The following is a 25,772-nucleotide window of genomic DNA, read 5'->3' on the forward strand; positions in this document are numbered from 1 at the left end:
TCATTTCAAGAAAAAATTTAATGAAATTAATTTTTTTAATTTATAGTTTGCTTTTATTTAATTTAATTTTATTATGGTCAGTCAAGGTCATTTCTGTTTGCAATCGATAATATTGATTTGATAATGTTTGCTGTGAGAAAAGGCCAAGTGCTAGGTTACATTTCTTTACAAGGAACAATAAGTTATTGGTTCGACGATTGAATAATTTATAACGTAGTCCTATTAAACAGCGATGTGACTGAATTGTTAATAATGATAACGGTTCTCCTTTTCAATGAATCAATCATATATACACTTACATATATGAGTATAGTATGAAGTGAAGTGATTGTATTGTAGGTTCGGAGACTTTATATACATATATATGTAAGTGCATCTTTATTAAGGGTGTTCAAAACTAGATGAAGAATTAATTATGGGTTTGTTTTCAAATATGTATGTATAAACACATAACTATTAATTTCGATTATATAACTATTCCGTGTTATACGAGTACTTTTAGAACTATAGCAATATGAAATAATAAATTATTAAAAATATGAATTTCTTCTTCTTCTTAATTGGCGTAGACACCGCTTACGCGACTATAGCCGAGTTAACAACAACGCGCCAGCCGTTCCAAAGCGTAGCCAGGTTATTCTCCACCTGGTCCTTCAAACGGAGTGGAGGTCTTCCTCTTCCTCTGATTCCCCCGGCGGGCGCAGCGTCGAATACTTTCAGAGATGGAGTGATTTCGTCCATTCGGACAACATGACCTAGCCAGCGTAGCCGCTGTTTTTTTAATTCGTTGAACTTGTCAATGTCGTCATATATCTCATACAGCTCATCGAATGCGATATTCGCCGTGGCCAACGCGCAAAGGACCATAAATCTTTCGTAGAACTTTTCTCTCGAAAACTCGCAACGTCGGCTCATCAGTTGTTGTCATCGTCCACGCCTCTGCACCATATAGCAGGACGGGAATTATGAGTGACTTATCGAACGGCTCGGAAAGCTCCTTCCCGATCCTGACGGAGCTTTTGGTGTTGCTCAACGTCAGTTTACACAGCCGTATTAGTTTTGCGGGGATATCAAATTCAGACATCGCGGCATAGAGGCAGCTCCTTTTCGTGCTGTCGAAAGCAGCTTTGAAATCGACGACGTTCATGGGTCTTTTCCAAGATTTGGCGCATGGTGAATATCTGGTCGGTTGTTGATTTGCCAGGTTTAAAGCCACACTGATAAGGTGCAATCAGTTTGTTGACGGTGGGCTTTAACATTTCACACAATACGTTCGATAGAACCTTACACGCGATGTTAAGGAGGCTTATCCCACGGTAGTTGGCGCAGATTGTGGGGTCTCCTTTTTATGGATTGGGCAGAGCTCACTTAAATTCTAATCGTTGGGCATGCTTTCGTCTGACTATATTTTGCAAAGAAGCTGATGCATGCTCCTAATCGGTTCTTCGTCTCCGCTTTTGTAGGGGATGTTTCGCCTTCTCACTTTAGCTCGCCTTGAAACGGATGTTCTTAAGCTACCCAGAGGATACTTGGTCAAAGACCGGAAGTCGTGAGCTGCTTGAGCCATATGTAAAAGAATCGTTGCTGGCCACTCCCAACTGAATGGCGATCAGAGAACTTTCCTCACTTGCATGAACTTCTACACATGACCCCATCCTCAATATCAATTTGCTATATGAAAATCGCTGGGTTCGAGAGATCTTTACAAGAGTTGTCGCTTAATATTATAAGAGGAGGAATGAGAGATTTTTCGTTATACAGGTGTATACTCATATATATATATATGTGGCAGAACCGACACTCCTTTCGGAGTTAATTATAATTGTATTAAGCATGGTAACTCTACCTGCTACTTTGACATTTTGCTATGGATGTATGATTTTCTTTTCCTTTTATGTCAAACATTTATGTCAAATAAAATTCGAAGATCGTTCTCTTTTCTTGGAAACTCTTCGTATAAGGACGCGCCCATTAGAAAGATAGACAGATGAGATTTCGTGTTAAAAATCGTTTAGACAGTTTTGTGAGAGTTGGATTCAGATGGAAATTTAGCAGGTGCAAAAGATGGGCACAAGCTAAAAAAGAAAATTGCATAATTTTTTATTTTTGATCTTCAATAAAGGTGGAAGCGTAAGCAAAGCATCTGAAAATATGAATAGTGCTTATGGTCCTGATACTATAGCAGTCAATCATGGATCATTGGTTTTGTTGATTCTATTACGATAATTTTGATGAACTGGTGAAAATACCGCAAAAATTATAAACAATCTTCGAGTCTGGTCGTGTATGTTACCATTGCCCACGAGCTAAACATGGCACAAAGAACCGTTTGGTACTACTTAAATAAAGCTGGATATAAAAGGATGTATATGTATTCGTAAAGCAAAAAAGCTCATGGAAAACGGTTGTGGTCAAAAGCACAAAACGGTGCACAAACCTGGATTGACTGTCATGGAGGCTTTACTGTGTATTTAGTTCATGGTATCAGCTAATATATTCAAATTGTTATTTCGAGCTTGCACTCTCAACAATTGGAGAGTATGAAGTAAGCAAGCGCCCAAAAATGGCCATCGTTGGTCAATAGGAGAGAAATTGTGTTCCGTTAGAAAAACAGCAAGCCACCACACATCCATAGTGACTCGCCAGGTGACTCCGAAAATTTCGTTCGGATGTTTTTTATGCATTCACCTTATAGTTTAGCTTATACGTATATGCTTATAGTGAACCTCCATATGTATGTACTTGTATGATTCACCAGTTTGTGGCGTAAGTCTTTCGTTTGCCACATTTTCGGTTTTGCTTCAGTTTGCGAAGTACAAATATATACCATATATAGGAGTTGAGGAGTAAATAAGTAAAAAAGATTTCACTTGCTAACTAATATCTAAATTAATTTAATTAAGGTCCTTAACTTACAAATACCTCTTGTCTCGATCAAAAAAAGTGAACGAATGAAAAGTATTAATTAATTATTATAGTTGCTGCATTCAATATACCAGATTATAAGAATTCACAACAACTAAACAATTATGTAAGCATCAACATCGTTATATCTAGATTATTTCATGTGGCTTACAACAATATAAGATGGTTGACGTGGTCATAACATGTTTCGAATAATTTTGGTGGATATTTTGGGTATGAAACGTGTTCTAGCTCTACTCGTCTCGATGAAGCCGAATTTTTTTCGAAAAGAGTAAGATTGTGATGAAAAACGCCTTAAAAACATCGATCAACAACCGTATTTACCAGAATTGGCTCCGTGTGATTTTATCCAATACTCTCATAGTAGTTTTGTGATTTTGTAATTATATGTTTAAGTCATATTCAAGTTGCTTGTTAGTCCTTTCTTTTATTTGAACTAGTTGCAATGTATAAACAAAAAATGCCCCAAGGTGAAAAGTAAAAGTTGTTGTTGAACAGGTTCCAACTTGTCGGAATGAATTTGTTGGGATTCATACGACAGAACCATATTCCAATATAGATCCAACCAAATTTGTAAAATTTTTTAGTAACGTATTGATCTCTAAGTTCTTTAGAGCAACGAATAAGAAAACTGAGAACACCTTTTGCTTTCAAGACCACGGTAACAATATGAATACTAAAATTATGCCTAGGGTTCATAGTAACTCCCCTAATCAACAGAATTGAAATCTACGAGAAAATCACATCGTTTTACATTTCTTAAGATTCAATGTCAAATCAGTTCTATCATACCAATCAACCAAGTTTGCAACAGACACTTTCCATCAGTTGAAGTCATATAAAAAGCCTTACGTCAATAAATAATAAGAACAAAATCGGGCCAAGAGCATACCTTGGGGAACACCTGAAGATTCGTTAATTGAATATGAATGAGTATCCTCAAATATAACTCCATGTGTTCAATTATAAAGATAAGATGATACCCACTGCAGAAATCTTGGTTGAAAGCCAAGAAGATCAAGTTTATGTACGAAAGTCAAGAGATTTTCTTTATCGAAAGCTTTGCTAAAGTCAGTGTATATAGTATAACATTAATATGCTTGTGTTCCCTTAAACTTAATGATACATGGTTTACAAATTCAAGTTTGTCAGAATAGATTTCCCTTTAGGGGTTATATACACTTGTAGGTTGGAAAAAATGTATTTTTTACAACAACCTGATAGTAAATTTAAGCATTTGCCAAATTTATTCGAAATTAAATTAATTTGGTTCAGACTCAGCTCTGACATTTTTTCCAAAAAATGCTGAGCTTACATCCTACTTCACAAACATAAGTATAAAAGATGTTTAAAAAATTGCCACTAAATTATAAGTACCGTAAACTAGAGCATAACCGTCAATATACACCGAATGTTAAAAACATTGCTGGTATGACTAATCCGTATACACTGAGCTTATAACCAGTTTTTTGTATTGTCATCACTTAGAAGTAATAACCAAATAAAATGTTGGTTTAAATGTACTAGAAGCGAAAATTTCACACGCAAACTAATACTCTGGGTATATTATACTAATCAATTCCAATACAGAACATAAGGGTACATAATACAAGGCTAGTTCCAAACAAATAGTTGCTGTATATTATAAGGTGTTAAGCTATAAACGAGATAAGGTGGATTAAAGCACTGAAGTACATATGTATGACTATCAAACAGTAGGGGTGTAAGAAAGCTTAAGGTTTAAAAGGGTTACTACCGGTTTAAAAATAACAAATAAATAAAATAAATATTGTTCTTCATAAATACGAAAGATTCCTTACAAGGATTTGATTTGGATAGGACAGTTTGTATTAAAGCTATATGCCACAGTGACTCGATCTGAAAAATTTCTTCGGCCGTAAGCAATAACGCTTGCCAAATTCATGAAGATATCTCGTCCAATGCAAAAGCTTTGTATAAAAAAACTCGACACCGATCGTTAAGTTGATGGGCAGCTATGTGCTATAATGCTCCCATCTGATCAATTGCTTAAGAAATGCCCTTAGAAAACAATCTACATATATCAAATTTGGTGAAGATACATTGTCAAAGTAAAGTTTTCCATACAAGAACTTGATTCCGATCGTTCAGTTTATATGGTTTATATTATAGTGGTCCGATATCGGCCGTTCCGACAAATGGCAGCTTATTGAAGAGAAAATGACGTTTGCAAAATTTCAAAAGGATATCTTAAAAAACAGACATAAAACAGATATATACAGATATAAACAGACGAACGGACGGACGGACAGACAGACAGACGGACATGGTTAAATCGACTCAGCTCAACATATTGATCATTTATATATATACTTTACAGGGTCTCCGACGCTTCTTTCTGTGTGTTACAAACATCGTGACAAACTTAATATACCCCGTTCCGGGTATAAAAATGTGTCATACAAGCACTTGATTTCCGCCCAATATCGGCGGTTCCGACAAACGATCAGCTTCTTAAGGAGAAAAAGACTCGCACAAATTCCATATCGCTATCTTAGGTAAAATCTGAGGGACTTTTCGCATACATACAGATAGACAGACGGAAATGACAACTTTTCACGCTGATCATAATGATAATTAATTTAAAGTTTGGTTGTTGCGTACTTTTCTGATGGCGCAAGTGAAAAGTAAATAAAATAATGGGTATCTTTCTATATAAAAACATTCACTGTCTTCGGCTGCCAGTTACTTACTCTTTAACCATGTTACGAAAGTTCAGGTGACCAATTCTTGCCCCTCCCTAACATACATAAATAGTTCATACTTCCTATATTTTCAGTAGATGCCAGGCCAAACTACATACATAACTACAGCTGAAACTACATAACGCCGTAATGAGGAGTTTTATCATTTCGAAGCGTAGATAATAGTTGATAGCGGAGTGTTCAAAAGACTTTTTTCATATGAATCGACAGGTGCGTCAGATAGCCACGACTGTTTATACATTGGGACAAAAATGCATCCGCAAATTGTAACTAAACTTTAAAATTTCAAAAAATGTATTTTGGTAATAATTTGACCAGTTTGTTTACAGCAGTTGCTTAAGTCGGCACACCTCAGAGCGCTGCGATTTTTACGATGGATAAAAATATCGAACAATGAATTTTTCTCAAATTTTGTATTTCTAACCGAATTTCATGTGGGGAATCGTTGCTTACTATGGTTCAGCTTTTTCAAAAACACAAGCTTACAAGTGATACAAAGCCTTCAAAAACGGTTGAGAGTTCGTTGAAGACATTCCTCGTTTTCGGCGACATTCGACCTCTTCAAATGATGAAAATATTAAAAAAAACTGAAGGATATGGTGCTTGGAAAAGGTCAGGCAAGTGTTTGAGAGATGGCAAGAGAGCTCAATATCTCTCGCAAGTCTGTTCGACTGATTTTGGTGGATATTTTGGGTATGAAACGCTTTCCTGCTCGACTCGTCCCGATTAAGCTGAATATTTTTCTTGTTCCTCAAACTGAAATTGCTGCTCCGTGGAACTTCAGGCACATTATTTGTGAAAACGCAAATCTGCATTAAGGTGTATCTTTATCAGAAATCGTACAGAATTTAAAGTATAAAGATCTTTCTATGCTATAGATGTCCCCTACTTGTATATTGATTTTATTTTGTACTTATATACATATAAGGTTGTCATCTCCTATCCGCTTTTTTGCGCTTTATTCAATGCTTTATAAAAAATGTTACAGTGATCGCATTTAGTTCAAATATACGCCGTTTCGTTCGATGATCTGTTTCCATCCAGACGGCAACTTCATTGTATCCCCGTCGTAGAAGCCCCCCTGCTTATTTGCGAAGAACTCGGACAACCACTTTTCACAAACCTCTTTTGAGTTCAACTTTACAACAACAAGGGCGTTCGCCATGGACAGGAACAGGTGGTAATCACTTGGCGCTATGTCCGGGCTATATGATGAATGCGATAGAACCTCCCATCCGAGCTCCCATAGCTTCTGACGAGTCTCAACGAATTGTGTGGTGTGGCATTGTCCTGGTGGAACAGTACAACCTTCCTTTTGAATTAAGCATTTGGCCATATGTGAGCAGCTTATAGTGGATGATTCCCTTCCAATCTCATCAAACACACAGCAAAACCTTCTTGGCTGTCAATACCGGCTTGACCACTGTTTGGGACGATTCACCGGTCTTCGACCACGACCGTTTTCACTTGATATTGTCGTATGTGATCCATTTTTCGTCGCCAGTCACCATCCGCTTCAAAAATGGGTCGAGTTCGCTCCGTTTCAGCAGCATATCGCAGACGTTGATTCCTTCCAGAAGGTTATTTTGCGTCAAATCATGCGGCACCCAAACATCAAGCTGTTTGTATATCCTATCCAGCCTTCTGCAGATGGTTTAAAATGGTTTGGTGACTAAGTCCTATCTTCTGGGCGATGTCACGAGATGCCACATGCCGGTCTAACTCGATGTTTTCCATGATTTGATCGGTATTCGTCGTTACAGGTCTTCCGCAGGCTGGCTTATCCATGGTGTTGTTTTCACCCACTCTGAATCGCCGAAACCATTTCTCCGCAGTTCGAAGTGGTAGAGTACCATCCGCCAAAACACCAGTAAACTCACGGAACGTTTCTCTAGCGGATTTGCCTTTAACGAAGGAAAACTTTTAAATAGCGCGAATTTCGGCGTTAGTGAACTCCATGTCAACACGTCTATATGTAACTGTTGAACGCAATATCCAAACTAATCATGCATAGCGTTGTTTTGTATGTTACGTCAAGACCTTTCAAAGATGTTATAGTATAGCCAGATATGAGCTCATAGCGCTTTATATGTACATTGCCGCGAAATTCAAAAGTCAAAAAGGTGGAAGGGAGATATTTGACAACCTAATATGTACTTCTGCATTTGAAAATTTTCAACATCTCTGACAATTCGTGAATCCTCCCTGTGTAATCGATAAGTAAAGAAATAACCTTAACAAATTGTTTGAAAGCTAATGCGGCAACAAAAATGTCGATTTTATAACTTGACACCTTCAAACATTAGATAAGAATCGGAAGCTTTCCATTGTTTATATTTCTTCAAATTACTTTTGGAAGTGTCAGAATTCAAAAACCTTTGACTTGTTTGCAACTTGCAAGGCGGGATTACGTTGCAGTTATTTTAATGCTCATATTACCATTGAATTAAGTTATAGCATTCTATTAAGAATGATGGCATCCTAAAGAATTAGAAGTGTCATTTCTAATACGTATTGCGGACGTTTTCTCTTCGTTGTGAATCAGCCACTCGATTCGATCGACTCATGAACTCACTTTCGGCATAGTTCAACAAATGGTCACTAACGCAATAAAATAACAATAATATTTCCCATCATTTCTTAATTCTAATTCAATTGACTACACGTTCTGATGATCTCTGAATGTGAGCGAACATGTTAGCTAGATGAGACAAAGAGATTATGGGAAAACAACGAGACCGACTACAGAAAGCTCATGAGGGAGGACGGAGCTCGGACGGAACCGTAAAAGGAACAAGTATCGGTTCACTTGTGCAAAACTGGTCAGTCAAGTACTATAAAAATCAGCTTAAGTTAATTACTTGACATATGTTTTTTCGGTAGGTAAAGTTATTATTATAACATTTATTTAAAAAGTAATGGTTTCATGCAATGTATGACACATTACTGTTGGAATGAATACTGTTTTTGGGACTAAGAAGTCGCAAATAATTATCTATAGTCCTCATCATTATCATTAAGGTGGTTCCTTTTTTAACATAACTATGGACCTGGATGGATGGCTGGTTTGAATTCAACCGCTTTCGATTCTTATCTTCTCCAAACTAATTTATTCAATCTTTTAACAGGTATTCTTTAAGTGTTAAGCGATACAAATAATGCAGATTTTATATAAATGTTTCTATCAATTATGGAAAACTATCGATTGTAACCTTTTGAAGTTAAAAGTAACGATTGTGGACGGTAAACTAACAATGGTACTGTGCTGTCAAATTTTTAGTTTAATTCTAAAAAACCTTCATAACTTCTCCAATCAATGTATTTCTCTGACATTACAAAGAAAATAATACGACAAATTTTCCATATTCTATACCTCTATCATTCCCGGTTATTAGGAAAATTATTATTTACTGTTAACGCACAAGCTGTAACTACTACATAGTGGCTATTTGTGAGACGGACTCGAATTGAGACATTTTTTATTCGAAAAGCTTCTGTCGATCAGTAAATGCTCTCTCTATACTTCACCGATAGGATCTTCTGTTTTTATTGAGTTGAGCTCTGGTATGAAAATAAATTTTATTTTGTATGTCACGGTGTTATTTATTATATTGTATATGTACACACATTTATTTATTTTGCAAAAGGCACACTCATGACGTAGTGTTTGAACGGAGAGAAAGGAGAGCAGCCAAATGGGCGTACATATCTATATGTATGTACATATGCTCTGATCGCATTGGCATAGGGTTCATTGTATTTAATATATAGGGGGGAAACATAAAACATAACGGCTGTTGAATGCAGGTGATGTTGGCGCTAAAAAAGGGCGCGGTGAGCTGTTACGATCTGTAATGTGACACGCGACTCGTGTGAGTGATGCACGAGTTATTGACGACTAATAAAGTGCTGACACTGTCACCGTGGCAGTAGTGTTCGTTTATCACACAATTTTTCGAACACATAATTTAATTATAATACTACACCGCGATCAATTATATTTATGTATATAATAAGAAGCCAATATAAATTAGTCACAGTTCATGCTCGTTCACACGAGCGCCTAGTTCATCTTGCAGAAGAGCTGCAAACGAAAAAGATACAGCAGTTTATCACGAGCTGTTGGTGAGCGTCGTAGGCTATGAGAGCAAGCTGCAAACGGGGATTTCCAAAAAATTAATAATTTTAGAAATTAAATTAAAAAAAAATGAAAAAATCATAAAATAAAATTTGTGAATAATAAACGACGAATTGTGTAACGTGCGTCTCTACTGAAAAATTTGTTATAGTATTAGGCACATGGCTACGTATGACGTACAAATACACAGCGGTGTGTGTCAGCTGTCGGTCGGTTCTTTACATTCCAACATTCCCGTGTTTGCTAACTAATTAAACAGATGTGCTTTACAAGATCACACAGTGCTTGCAAATCATATACTTACATACTTATTATATAGTACATACATATGTATATACATCTGTGCATTCATATAATTAGACTCAGCCAAAAACGCTCACCTATCGTTAGCCAGGAAAATTTTGCCATTCGATTTGAACATTTCGCTTAGAGGGCGCATTCTGCTTCGTTACTTTCTCGCGATTTGCTGTCGTTGTTAACACTTTAAAAAATCCATCATACATATGGACATAAGTACATATACGATAACATAAGTTACGGTTCGTGCGTATTGTTCGCGTGGACGCGTGTCTTCTTGCTAGTGCAATCAGTTAAAGAACCAAAAAAAAAATTTATTAAAAATTAATTTTTGCAATAAAATTCGGTTGTATAATTACATAAAGTATAAGAAAAAAATGCAAATGAAGCAGAGTTTCGGTCGGAGTTTTCTGAATGAATTTAAACTGAGAAAATTCGGCTTCAAGCACAAGCATTTGGATCAGTTCTATCAATCGCAGGTATAAATGATCAAATAAACAAGTGTAAAATTAAATCGACCCTATTAGAAGGCAAAGAAATTCTTTTAACCTAGGTTAATGTAAAAGAAAAAGTAAAGATGTCTTTCTGTCGTTTAGCATTGAACAATTAAATAATCGTGGGAATTCGAATTTTGTGCATACGCCAGTGTATTTGGTATTGACAATGCAGTTCTCGCGCTCGACGATTTCGTGTGCTATTTTCGATTGTGTGCATAAACAAATTTACTTACATACATACATACATACATACTTATGTACATGTGCTTAAATAAAAAAGCATTCTATATTTGGCATAAGTTAGAGTTTCATGACCTTTGACAAGTTCAAGTGACAGCTGTTGAAAAACTTTCTTGTGCAAATTGCAATGCAAAGTGGTTAAGCGTGACTAAACAACACAAATTATAAAGAATTTAAATATCTTGAAACGTAACATGAAAAAACTTAATGTGTTTGTTTTTAAAGGTTAAATCTGGTTCGATCTCAAAATTTTCTCTATGGAAAAGTATTTACCTAGACCTTTCAAATTTATGATTTTTTAACAAATGTGATATAATAAAAGCTATGCCATCATTTTTTCAGAGTTTTCCACGTTTTTCTCCCTTTTTCTGTTTTTATACGAAACAAAAATAAACAATTAAGCATTATCTTAAAGGTAGATATCGATTGAAGTCGAGCAGTATTTACATGGAACAGAAAAAAAGTTAACTTCAGCTGCACCGAAGCTAATACATCCTTCACAGGTAGACTTTTTTTAGTAACTCTGTGTTCAGTTTGTATGGAAGCTATACGCTATAGTAATCCGATGTGAACAATTTTTTCGGAGATTACATTGTTGCCTTAAGCAGTAATCCATGTCAAATTTTGTGAAGATACCACGTCAAATACAAAAGTTTTCCATACAAGCCCTTGATTCCGATCGTTCGATTTGTATGGCGGCTATATGCTATAGTTAATCGATCTGAACAATTTATTCGTATATTACATTATTATCTTAGAAAATAACCCTTGCCAACTTTTGTGAAGATACATTGTCAAATGTGAAAGTTTTCCATACAAGAACTTGATTCCGATTGTTCAGTTTGTATGGCAGCTATATGTTATAGCGGTCCAATATTCGCAGTTCCGACAAATGAGCAGCTTCTTGAAGAAAAAAATGACGTTTGCAGAATTTCAAAACGATATCTTAAAAACTAAGTTACTAGTTCGTATATATACAGACAGAGGGACGGACGGACAGACAGACAGACAGACGGACGTGGCTAAATCAACTCAGCTCAACATATTGATCATTTATAGGGTCTCCGACGCTTAATTCTGGGTGTTACAAACTTCGTGGCAAACTTAATATACCCTGTTCAGGGTATAAAAATAAGGCAAAATGTTAACTTCAGCTATACCGAAGCTGTAATATCCTACACAAGTTCAAGTTTTCCTATAAAAACTTGATCTTTTCGTCAGTTTGTATTGCAACTATTTGCAACTATGCTAGTTCGATAAAGATTGGGGAGAAAGGGACGTGTTCAGAATTTCATATCGATATCTCAAAAACTGAGGGACGCGTTCACGTATGTACAGACTGAAGGACGGACATGTCTAAAACGACTAAGCTCGTCACGTTGAATGTTTACATATATGGAGTCAGTGAAATTCTCCATTACGGCCAGTTCTTATAGCCTGAAACCTTCCATAACCGGACAAATTTCATGAAAACAACGTTTTCATTCATATTTTCATACGAAACCAGTTTCTCTAACCGGACGCGAAAACGTTCTAATGACCGAGCACGGTCACTATTTTGGTAATATTTCGTTCAAATTATCTCTGACAACCGTAGAAACTAATGGAAAAATTGTCATTTATTGACTCCTGCATGATATTGGCCCGCATTTATTAGTGCAATACATATAAATATAGTTCTTAGTTTAAGCTTCTGAATCTAAGAATACATTTTAAACACACGTTTTCGCCAGGCTCCCGTATGTGGACAACTCTCATAGCCGGACAAAAACACTGCGACGGTTGGTGTCCTATTATTAGGAATTTCACTATATACATATATACATATTTGTAGAGATTCCTTCAGGATGTTTCAAACAAGTTCTGGGTATAATTACATATTACTGCGATCACAAACGATTTAAAATTTGTCCTAGAACATACATACATAGTTGTGAACGTCGGAATGCGATGCCAATTTCTCAAAAGGCAACGCAAGTGGAAACTAACAAAAACGCGCGATGTTTTTCCCTAATTGGAGCGCAAAACATTGTGACTTCTAAAGCTAACGAGTGACCGTGCGTGTTGTACCCAGACAGACGCGTCAAAGTTGTTTCCGAAGATTCTTGATCTTGTTTTTTTAATACGGTTCAGTGCACGAAAACAGTCAAACTATGGAATAAGCAAATTATATTTAATTAAATATTGGGTAATCTAAAAAGTCTTTCCGTATTTCTAACCAAGCTTCAACTTATTTGTTTTATAATTGTAATGAACTTTAATGAACCAAATATGTACCATTTTGATCGACCACTTTTTGCAATTTTTCCGCTAGAGACATTATTAAATCACTGTAAAACTTTCTCGGCGAAAAACTGCGACAAGTAATTTTCGCAAGCTTCTCTTGAAGCCAACTTTACTCCATTAAGGAAATTCTGCATTGACCGAAACAAATGGTAGTCCGATGATGCAAAGTCAGGGCTATATGGTGAATGCATCAAAACTTCCAAGCCGAGTCATCAGAGATATGTGTGGTCTAGCCTTGTCCTGATGGAAGACGAAACCCTTTCTGTTGATCGGTTCTGACCGCTTTTTTCGATTGCTTACTTCAATCTCATCAGTTGTTGACAGTAAAATGTAGAATCAATCGTTCGACCACACTGGAGCAGCTCATAGTGGATGATTCCTTTCCAAACCCACCAAACACTCAGCATAACCTTTCGAGGCGTCAATCCTGGTTTTGCGACCATTTGTTGAGCTTCACCACGATTGGACTACGATCTTTTTCGCACATTATTGTCGTATTCGATCCACTTTTCGTCTCCTGTTACCATTCGCTTCAGAAATGATTCGGTTTTATTTCGTTTCCGCAAGGAATCGCTGATGCTTATTCAGTCCATTAAATTTTTCAGGGACAATTCATGTGGTACCCAAATATGAAGCTTCTTTTTGTGGCCAGCATTTTTTAAATGGTTCAAAACCGTTTGATGATGAATGTTTAGTTCCTTAGCGATGTCATGGCTGCTTACATGATGGCCCTGGTCAATATTTTCCATAATTTGATCGACTTTTCCAACGATAGGTCGACCAGAGCGAGGTGCATCTTTCACATCGAAATTTCCTGAACGGAAGCGAGCGAACCATGGTTGTGCTACACATTCTTGGCTAGCATTCTTCCCTTTTTAGTACAAAAACTTCTAAATATAGCGAATTTCTTCATTATTTTCACTCATTTTTGAACAGCTCTAGCTCTTTTTTAACTTCCCCGAATTTAATTTTTTTTGGTTAAATGAAGCTTAAAATCTCACTTTTCAACACTATATGGTATGACACAATGTGATTGGTAGCACTGGAGTTATACGATTGCAACGATATCTATTGACAAAATACGAAAATACTTTTTCGACTACCCAATTTATTGTCAAAGTTCTTCTGAAAGTTCTCCAAACGCGACCATAAAGGTTGCTAGCAATACATGTCCATCAATTGAAGTTTTATTCTCAAAGGGATTCTATGTTCATTCTATGGTTGTTTCTATTAAACTTTAGACACAACATTTTTGAGATAGTATGCATTCCTTAAATTATTTAATTTAATACACGGTATTCATTACGTCAAATTGGATGAAATATTGTAATCGAACCAATGAAAACAATTGTCATATAATTTTTACCAGAATTTATGATACTACTCTCTAAACCAAATTGGCAACCCAAAGGCAGGTGTTAAGTTTTTGCCCGTCAATCAAATTTGCAAAATGTCCGTACAATTGAAATTCAAAAAGAGTACAGATGTTAACTTATTGTCATTAAATTTGACATAATTAGAACCAGGTATTTCTGAAATGACAAGTGGAAACTTTTCAAGTATTTTATTTACTTTTGGGTTTTCTTTATCGCGAATTTAAAGTTGGAAGCACACAATAAAACCTCAACGCTATTTAAATTATTTTAAGTTTGCCAAAAACATTATTTTGGCTTCGAAACTCGTAGTGAAATGGCGCGGTGTTGACCATGACCATGACAATATTTTTAATACATTTACCTTTAATGCTTGATTATATTAGAGAAGGTATGCAAATGTATACAGAATGAGGAATTTTATTGCAATAATGACGTGTCTTTGCCAGTGAATTGGAAAAAGATAACAAATTGTTGAATTTGGGGTGGAAGCATATTTCTATGTTCTTCCGTGTAATTTTGTGTGACTAAATTTCATAACCGCTTGTAGATATGTACATATGTGTGCTATGTGTAAATACATATGGCTAATACTTCTTATCGAACTTTTAGAAGGCGGAATTATGGTTACGTCACTGCTGTGTAGACCGATGATATCGTTGTTATCAGCCACTATGCGCTCATATAAAAGCTTAACGGCTTAATTCTTCTGCTCGAACACTCTTTTATAACATTAGAATAGAGAATTCACAACGACAAGGTTTCACCCTATACTTATTATAAATTGTTCGTTATCCAAAATTGTGAATAAAAGATCAAGTAATTTAAAAGACATCTCACGTCTTACTTTGGACCAGAAGTATCTCCCACCTGCACACGTTAGGGTTGTAGACTAATGCTTGCCAAGCTCTTGGGAGATCCACGGATCCAGCACTATAGTGCAAGATGATCAAACAATCCTTGACAAGTCTTAAGCGCACTGTCAGCAAGCTCAATTGCAGCATTGCTCGACAGAAGGTTCCCGACCCACCTTCCTCCTAACTTTCGATTCAGCCATGAGAAACTCAGTTCAGCGACTACGCCATGGCCACATTATCCTTCTAGGTAGGCGCGCAAAGAAGGAATCATCCCGCGCAGATTCCGCGTTGCAGTGGTCTAAGTTACCGGAGATGCAATCGAAGGAGCGGAGTGGTTAGGATAGTCCTTGCTTGCGACCCACAATATATACTGAGCTCTTAGAATCTCATAGCAGCTTTCTCCGCAATGCACTTGCCAGATATGTCCACCGGTGGTACTTGCAGTATGACATTGAGTGCCATTGTTGGATTTTTCTTTGGTGCACCACAGATACCAAGATGCTTTTCTCACTCTCTTTACAATGTTCAATTTTCACGAAATCTTCCTCTCCACGAGAAGCGCCAAGCTAAAGTAGAACAATTAAAAAAAAAATATTGTGTTAGTTTTGTTCCGTTACTTTATGCAGAGTATTTAACTGAAAAATATATTAGTTCAAGGAGTCATAAGCCAAACTTAGCGTACCTTAACATCATCTTTTATAGTTGAATCACTCTCCTTGAATCTCGAACATTTGTCTCTACTTTTCAATAAAGTTATTTTAAAACATGTAAATTTTTCCAAACATTTCATTTAAAAATTATGAATAAAAATACCAACCTCTAGGTTGCAAATATGTAATGGTTTAGTGTTTAAAGTTGAAAAATTAAAAAAGTACTTAACATCAGCAGTACTATTTTCTTCAACAGCACTGTAAACATGTTATCGGCTGAAGGGCATTGATCGCCACGGTTTTTGTGCCAATTTGTCAATTGCGGTGACTAGAAGCACACAAAAGATGAAGTACTTAAATACTTACTATATGAGTACATGCATACATGCATACATATGTATGTATATATATTCATAAAAACATAGTAGCGTCACACGTTTGACGCTGTTTCAGGAACAGTAAGTTGATGTTGCGGTTTTTCCCATAAAAATAAATACGGAGAAACACAGTTTTTAATAAACAGCAAAACTTTGTAGTTTATGGGGAACTTAGCAAATTATTTAATCTTAAATTTTACAAACATTCTTTAAATTACTTACTGAACATTATTAAACAAACTAGAAAGGCAATCTAACTTAGATCACTATTAAGATTTTACACTCTGTAGATCATATCTGTAATATATGTATAATATACATATGTATATACATATGTACTTATATACTATGTTAACACTGCAGGCCCGGAGGCAGCGATTAGAGTATTTTTATACTCTCGCAACATGTTGTACAATGTATACTAGTTTTGTGCACCAAACGGTTATACGTAAGTATCACCTAAAACTTAATAGCTATAGGGTTAAATGTATATAAATGATCAGGGTGACGAGATGATTTGAAATCCGAGTGATTGTCTGCTCGTGCCAGCGATAACTTGAGGGCGTGGCTCTGTCCTTTAAATGATGAAATGTACCTATCTTTCAAATCACTCAAGCTAACTAAACCAAACTTATTGAGAAAAAGTTTTGAATCGCTGTAATATGTAATTGGACAATGGCTACCGCCCCTGTACTCAACCAATTTCAATCAAGGTGTGTGAGCATATTTAATCTGTCACTTTACAGTCTACAAATCAAACATCAAGTTATTAGAGTAAAATCTTGCAAGGTATTTAATCTAACGTCCAAAAATTGTACTTTTCAAGGACCTAGACACCAAATATGTAAGTGGACGCCAGTGCGTACGGCTAATTTTTTACTAAACATATCGGTGACTCTGTGAGTTCTAGTACTGAAATTCGAGACAAACAATTTTGTGATAACACATGTCCTGTGCCAAAAATGAGTAAAATCGTGTCAATACTTTCCTTGGCTCCCAAATACTTGACACAATTTTATTCTTCATCTATTGGACAGTCTGTAAGAAGTCTTAATAAAATTTCGAAAGAATCTCTTTTTATACTCTCGCAACAAAGTTGCTAAGGAGAGTATAATAGTTTTGTTCACATAACGGTTGTTTGTAAGTCCTAAAACTAAAAGAGTCAGATATAGGGTTATATATACCAAAGTGATCAGGGTGACGAGTAGAGTTGAAATCCGGATGTCTGTCTGTCCGTTCGTCCGTCCGTCCGTGCAAGCTGTAACTGAGTAAAAATTGAGATATCATGATGAAACTTGATACACGTATTTCTTGGCTTCATAAGAAGGTTAAATTCGAAGATGGGCAAAATCGGCCAACTGCAACGCATACAAAATGGCGAAAGCCGAAAACCTACAAAGTGTCATAACTAAGCCATAAAAAAAGATATTAAAGTGAAATTTGGCACAAAGGATCGCATTAGGGAGGGGCATATTTGGACGTAATTTTTTTGGAAAAGTGGGAGTGGCCTCGCCCCACTGATGATTTTTGTTAGTCCGTAAATATCTCGTGAAACTACTATAGGTGGGCTATGTCAACCAAACTCTATAGAGTCTGTTTTGGTTCATAGCTATAGCATTTCCGATATACAGTTCAAAAATGAAAGAAATCGGATAATAACCACGCCCACCTCCCATACAAAGGTTATATTGAAAATCACTAAAAGTGCGTTAACCGACTAACAAAAGACATCAGAGACACTAAATTTTACGGAAGAAATGGCAGAAGGAAGCTGCGCCCAGGCTTTTTTTTTAAATTAAGAATGGGCATGGCGTTGCCCACTTATGGACCAAAAACCATATCTCAGGAACCACTGGACCGATTTCAATGAAATTCGGTATATAATATTTTCTTAACACCCTGATGGCATGTACGAAATATGGGTGAAATCGGTTCACAACCATGCCTTCTTCTAATATAACGCTATTTTGTATTCCATCTGATGCCTTCTCTGTATAATATATACATTAGGAACCAATGATGATAGTGGAATAAAACTTTACACAAATACGGTATTTGAAAAATATGTAAATAACGGATAATGAAATCTCGATTATCACTTTATCGTGCGAGAGTATAAAATGTTCGGTTACACCCGAACTTAGCCCTTCCTTACTTGTTTATCTTTGTTGGCGTATATCTACGACTTGATAGGCTTCTAATATAAAAGAAAGAGAAAATTTGTATTGCACCTAACACACAGTGGTATTCAACTGGGTGAACAGAAGCTGCTTAGCCGCCAACCCAAGTAAAAGTGAAATGTTTTTATTGAACAGGTGGTATAAGATACCAGATGTGCACTTCTTCTCATTCGAAGGCCCATGCCTCAAACCTGTTGATAAGATCAAATACCTAGGACTTATCCTCCATAAAAAACTTTCATGGAGGCCAAATATTAAGGAGAGAGTAAGAAAGGCTTTGGTTGGCTTATATTGCTGTATATGAGCAATAGGGAAAAGGTGAGGACTCTCAACAACTGTGGGGAAAGCTTAATTAAGTCAATAAAGTTCCATGGCGTATTCGCTCGAAAATGTTACACTTGCTATCAAACTTGAACGTGTCCAAAAGCTTATAGGGCTCTCTGGTGCACTGGTGTTGACTACGACAACATTGCCATGCACATTGCCGGCAGGTGCATTGCTGCGAAGTGCGCTCGAAGGCTCAGGGAAGCTGGGCATGTGAAGGGAACAATGATACGCAGAACTCTCTCCTCCAACAACTGTATTTCGGAAAAGCTGTAAGCTAACTGTGCGCTCAAAGCTAGTTAAGGAGAGTCTATCCTCACTAGAAAATGCATCAAGCTAATTTATCACGAGACTCGTTTAGGTACCTGGTCATAGCGGAATTGTTGGAAAAGGCGAAGCTGATGAGCTAGCTATAAGTTGCTAACATTGTGATGAGACTGAGTTGGACCTCTACTGGCCTCTTGCTTTTTGGCACTGTACTAATAGACTTTCCGAGCGCTTAGCAGGCGCTCGTCGACGACTATTCGGCGTTCTAAGCTGTCCAAGTGATATCTTTGTTAGAATCGACTTCTTAACCCAAGCTAACCGTAAGTAAGTAAGATTCAAAATAGAATAGGTAGGGCAGCTCTTAGGTATATGGGTGGGTAAAATATTTTGCTAAACTCATCGTGCAAAATGCATCTTAGAATGAAAAGCCAAGTAACATCAGGTAGGATTTTTAATAATACATATAGACACAGATCTTCGAGCATGATACTAATGATACTTCCATATATGTAGCTTATGCAGGGCTTGGATTATTACATTTTGACAATAAAAAATCTCATACCAAAATAGTGAAGACCATCTCAGAAAAGTACTTTCTTTGCAATAGTGAACACACAACAGATATAAATGACTACATAATTGACGTTCTATTGCTTCCTCTAAAATCGAAAATTAAAAGGTAGATATAAAGTACAACCTGACGTTAACGAAGCGCTGAAATTGGTGTTAGTAGAAGTTAGATAGAGGTAATATTAACGTTGGCAGTTTAATTGAAGCCGTTGAGTGTAGGCTTCATTTTATAATAACGATATAGTGAATAATTATCTCTTCATGTGTCTTTCGATTATTTCGAATTTACAACAACATTTCCCTTTTCCTTTCCAGTGGCAAAGTGGTGCGCGTAGTTTTTATTACCTCCTGTTTCGATGGATATGGGCGTTCTTTTTTATTTCTGTGTTCATAGCCTCTTTGGTTTTGCAATTATCAGGTGGCAAATTCTTCATCTTCTTGACGAACTGGGGCATAATTGTGTGCCTGCTGGCACAGCTAAGTGGTGCTGTACTCGCGACACGATGGTACTACAATTTGGGCAACGCACGTAGTGCTGTGATGGAGGGTAAAATGTTGAAAGAGCCCCCGACCACTTCAAGACTGATCAAATTCTACTGGTTGGTGCATGGTGCGTCTTTAGCGCTGGCGCTGGTCATCACCACGGTTTATTGGATATTTTTACATGGGAAAATGGGTAAGTTTCTTTTAATATTTATCGGCTCCATACATTTTAGGAACATACACCATATATCGGTGTTGCAATAGGGTAACGCAATATTTATAATACATACATATCTGATTTTTCATTCTATGTGCATTTTGATAGTCGTTGCTGACAGTGGCAATGAATTCTTATTGATCCAAATTTGCCGGTTGTTCTTTAAGCCGTCCGGACATGTTTAATGCATAAGAATATCGGAAAAATCTATCTTTACTATCGAGTGAGCCATCAATAATATGCAGCTGGTGAAAATTATTACAACATTTAATAAATTTGGAGTTGAGTCTAATCTCAAATACGAAATATTCAGCCTTCTTTGCGGAAGATCTATTGAAGTGCATTGGTTTCGCTCTTTCGAGAACTGGGCTTATCACCAACCCAAGTTAAGCCGTACAGTTCTTTAGGAAACCTTATATTTCATTCCTTGTAGCGAACTAGCTGGAATTTAAATCAAAACTATTCTGTGAAAAATTTCAGTTATTTGTCCATATATTATTTTCCATTTTCGTTAAAAAATAACCATTTTACAAACAGTTAAGTGTGATCCAAATCGGTGGTTGAGCTTAATAGCAAACAATTACTTCGCCATCTGATAATCAAATAAGAACAGTTTTTACCAGTTTAAGCCATCTGCAGAAGGCTGGATACACAAAAAAGCTTGATGTTTGGGTGCCGCATGATTTGACGCAAAAAGACCTTCTGGACCGAATCAACGCCAGCGATATGCTGCTGAAACGGAACGAACTCGACCCATTTTTGAAGCGGATGGTGACTGGCGACGAAAAATGGATCACATACGACAATATCAAGAGAAAACGGTCGTGGTCGAAGGCCGGTAAATCGTCCCAAACAGTGGCCAAGCCGGGATTGACGACCAAGAAGGTTTTGCTGTGTGTTTGGTGGGATTGGAAGAAAAACATCCACTATGAACTGCTCCCATATGGTCAGACGCTTAATTCTACCATCTACTGCGAACAACTGGACCGCTTGAAGCAGGCGATCGACCAGAAGCGTCCAGAATTGGCCAACAGAAAGGGTGTAGTGTTCCACCAGGAGAACGCCAGAAGCTACGGGAGCTGGAATGGGAGGTTTTATCTCATTCACCATATATCCCGGACATAGCGCCAAGTGGTTATCACCTGTTCCTCTCCATGGTGAATGCCCTTGTTGGTGTATGTAAAGTTGAACTCAAAAGAGGTTTGTGAAAAGTGGTTGTCCGAGTTCTTCGCAAATAAGGAGTGGGGCATCTACGAGGGGGTATTATGAAGATGCCGTCTAGATGGAAATATATTATCGAACGAAACGGCGCATATTTGAACTAAATCCGATCACTGTAATCCTTTTTATAAAGCATTGAATAAAAAGCAAAAAAGCGGAAGGGAGATATAACCTTATACCTATACGGTGTTAAGTCAAACGGGACTTTTTCCCGATTTTATACATTTTTGATATACCAGAAAAATATGAACTCTGATTGACAAATATATTAGATAATAGTCAAGCTGATGTTTACAAATGCTTATAAAGGATGATTTTTTAACGGATCTCGCGTGAGTCGTGTAAAGCTGTCATGTTATTTTTGTGCAGTATTGATTGGCATTACATCATGGAAAGACTTACGCCTGAGCAATGTTTACAAATCGTTCAATTTTATTACGAAAATTCACATTCTGTAAAGAATGTATTTCGTGCATTTCGCTCAACTTATAGTCAACATAACCGACCTACAGAGCGTACTATTTGCAAAACCATCATCCATCTTGAGACATTCATTATTGGATAATATTCGACCGAATAGACCACGCCCAGCACGCAGTGAAGAAAATTTAGCAGTCGTAGCTGAGGGTGTACACAAAGACTATGGAGAGTCGATTCGGCGCCGTTCGCAGCAACTCGGACTAACGTATGGAACGACTTGGCGCATTTTATGTCGAAATCTTAAATTGAAAGCGTACAAAATACAGCTTGTACAAGAACTGATGCCGTTCAACCTTCTCAAGCGACATCGCTTCGCTCTATGGGTTCTTGAAAAGTTCCAAAAAGATCTGTCAGACCCATTTCTGGCTCATTGTGTATGTAAAGAAGCAAAATTGCCAAAGTTGGGACGAAGAGCAATCTGAAGAGATTCAAGAGCTGCCATTTCATCCAGAATAAAGAATGGTTTGGTGTGGTTTGTGAGCCGGTGAAACCATCGATCCATATTTCTTCAAAAATTTTGCCGGAAGAAACGTAACCGACTATTTGATGCCTAAAATTGAAGCTCGTCATCTCTGCAACATTTGGTTATAACAAGACCGCGCTACTTTCCACACATCGAATCAATCATAGAATGGATTTATTGAGAGAACACTTCGGTGTGCAGATACTTTCACGTTTTGGCCGCCAAAGAACGTATGTGTCAACCCGTTAGTCGTTTTCCTGTAGGGAGATGTCCTGTCCTGTCCTGTCCTTGGAGCAAAACATCACACATGTTATTCGCCAATTATCACTTAAAATGCTCGAACGAGTCAACGAAAATTGAACTTAACGGATGCACCATCTGAGACGTAGTCGCTGCCAATATTTGTAAGAGATAAAAAAAATAAATGCCAAAGTATGTTAATTCGAATGATAATAAACATTCGCCATTAAATTTGAAGTTTCTGTGTTTTCTATTAACGTAATTTTTTGGGCGTGGTAATAGTCCGATTACCCATCTAAAGTACCGAACTTCTTATGGTGCCAAGGAATATGTGAACCATGTTTCATTAAGAGATCTCAAGTTTTAGTTTACTTTCATGCAGTTTGCACTGGCGTTATTATCCTGTAGTAATATGTTGCAGGTGTAATAAAATATTTTTGGATTTAAAAATATGTTCTATTTACTTCAAAGTAATTAATTGAATTGAGGTTGCGATAAACTAATTAAGTTAATTAATTTCAATAACAAAATAGAATTGTACTTAGTCGGCCTTTACTTGTTTTTCAAACACTTTACACTGACTTTATTTGGTAAAACCCGCCCCTACAACAATTTCACACCCACACTCTCAATAACAACGGCTAAACAATCGAATGCGACAGAAATCTCACTTTGTATTTACTTGCAGACAAACCCATGCTCTACCCCGTGATGAGCTTCATAACTCACTGCCTCAATTCAGTATTCATGTTGGTGGACTTTTGGTTGGTGGCATTTCCGGTGCGTCTGCTGCATATCATCTATTGGATGCTGCTACCCATATTCTTCTACATATTCACTGTGATTTACTACTTGGCGGGCGGCACGGATGAGTGAGTATTTTGAAATTTCCGCTCGAAGAGCACATACATACATATGCAGTACATACTTACAAAAAAATATGCTTACATACATACATATGTATATGCATATTTCGCCTATGTTCCTGTTATTATTTTGATTGTGACTTATGGTATGTTCCTAATTTCAATTTGATTGTATGCGCCTTTTGTAGATATGGCCACCACTACGTTTATCCAATTTTGGACTGGACCAATCCCATGCGAGCCGTAACCACCTTTGCTGGCGTTTTCATCTTGTATATTATCTATGGCATTGTTTTGTTTCTGCTTAGTAAATTTAAGAAATATCTGTCACGTACTGTGAGCGCCATGGATAGCCCACATGCCATCGGATTAATCTAAACTCTCGCAGCAATGGACTTTTTTGATTATTTTGATTATTTTAAGCATTGTAAGACATTTTAGTATTTGAATTTTTTAACACACACATTCATGTGCTATGTATGCCTGATATATATATATACGTACGTACATAAATAATTATGTTGGACATAGGTTATGTAAATGCAGAGCATTCACAACACACATACATATTCATAGCTTCATGGATTGTATAAGTAGTACTTCGAGTAGTTAGCACGTAATGTTTATTCATAAATGAAAAAATCGAAAACTGAATTTTAGAATTAAGTAATGATAAACTAAAAACACAACTGAAAGCTTGTCCCTTATGAGAATAACCAGAATTAAGTTAATAAAATAAATAATTAGCCACGAACATAATATTAATTATTGTTGTAAACTCACTCCTCGACCAAACTTTACTGGAAAATTTCGAGAATCGCCATCTCTTTCAAAGCGACTTTACGAAGCTTTAGTGTCTACAATAAGTGCAGGATTTTACTACTGCTCCCTTTACTACTGGCATGACATCTGTCAAACATATTCAATAACCTTAACTCGGAAGATCACCAAACAAATTTAAAGACGCCGAACTGCAAGGAATATTATACTTGTATCAAGATGATTACCTTGAGTCTAAAGCAAATGGCAGCCATGTTAAATTCTGGACAACGCTATGGGAAAGATCACAAAGTGTGGAAAATGGGTGCCACATGAATTGAATGAAAACCAAGTGGAAAAACGAAAAAACAGTTGTGAAATTTTGTTTCAATGACACGAAGCCTATACAACATTGACTGCAAAAACAGATCGATTATTTAAGAAGGCAATGCTATGTGTTTGATGGGGTCAGAAAGCATTCTTGGCATTTTTCTTCTAAGCCCTGGTGAAACTATTGCAATTTAAATCATGCATTGATTCGAAAGACGACCAGAATGGGCCAGAAGACGCGGAAAAGCAGTTTTGTTACACGACAACGCACACAAACCAAATCGGTGCGGGACACAATCAAAGTACTTGGCTCCTTTACAAATGGTCACTACTTTGAATAATTTTCTTTTATTTTCCCATTCAAAATTAATAATTAATTAATTTCCACATAAAAACGTTCATTTCATACCGGTTGATATTTTCAAAAATTTTTTAAAACCCTTGAAAATATGAAGTCCCTTGAGGTAAGTTAAATATCGTGAAATAATCGAGAGCTGGTTAGAAGAGATTTTGTCACGATAAGTTCTTCTTTCAGAGCTGGAGTGTTTTCATCCATACGGACGACATGGCCTAGACATCGTCAACACTGTCTCTTAACTCGCTGAGCTACAAGGTGCGTTCCAAAGTAAACAGTACTTTACAAAACAAAAAAAAAATGAACAAATGGTTTTTTCTGAAAAATCAATTTCTTTTATTCAAAACAGTCTCCTTCTGCTTCAATACAGCTTTTTGCACGGTCCAAAATGCATGTCGAACGAGTGGTTTAGCTCGTTGGCCGGTATGGCCACCAGTATGCCGGTGCAAGCCTTTTGAATGGCCTTTACATCTGCATAATGCTTTCCTTTCACGGGCAAATGCCCTTTTCGAAAAGGAAGAAGTCGCACGGTGCCATATCAGGTGACTACGGGTGGTTAATGGTTAAAATGTGATTTTAAAACAATTGGTCACAAGCGTCGATCGATGAGATGGATTCTGAGCCATTTTTGAT

The 25,772-nt window shown here is 36.8% G+C and overlaps 1 protein-coding gene across 1 annotated transcript; it reads left to right on the forward strand.

The window, feature by feature from the left end:
* Positions 1–9,556: 9,556 nt before the first annotated feature.
* On the forward strand, positions 9,557–24,460 carry LOC120768936 (protein rolling stone-like). Its single transcript, XM_040095719.1, has 4 exons — positions 9,557–10,583; positions 20,041–20,401; positions 23,518–23,701; positions 23,884–24,460. The coding sequence occupies exons 1-4, from the start codon at positions 10,482–10,484 to the stop codon at positions 24,071–24,073; spliced, it is 837 nt and encodes a 278-aa protein (XP_039951653.1). The 5' UTR covers positions 9,557–10,481; the 3' UTR covers positions 24,074–24,460.
* The last annotated feature ends 1,312 nt before the right edge of the window (positions 24,461–25,772 follow it).

This window comes from Bactrocera tryoni, chromosome 2 (genome assembly GCF_016617805.1).
Source record: "Bactrocera tryoni isolate S06 chromosome 2, CSIRO_BtryS06_freeze2, whole genome shotgun sequence".
NCBI classification, from domain to species: Eukaryota; Metazoa; Arthropoda; class Insecta; order Diptera; family Tephritidae; genus Bactrocera; species Bactrocera tryoni.

What these genes read in the sequence shown, in the direction of transcription:
- LOC120768936 (XM_040095719.1), top strand. Translation starts at nt 10,482, where the DNA reads ATGCAAATGAAGCAGAGTTTCGGTCGGAGTTTTCTGAATGAATTTAAA. An exon ending in ATTTTTACATGGGAAAATGG is followed by an intron (nt 20,402 to 23,517) that starts GTAAGTTTCTTT and finishes ATTTACTTGCAG; the next exon opens with ACAAACCCATGCTCTACCCC. An exon ending in TTGGCGGGCGGCACGGATGA is followed by an intron (nt 23,702 to 23,883) that starts GTGAGTATTTTG and finishes CGCCTTTTGTAG; the next exon opens with ATATGGCCACCACTACGTTT.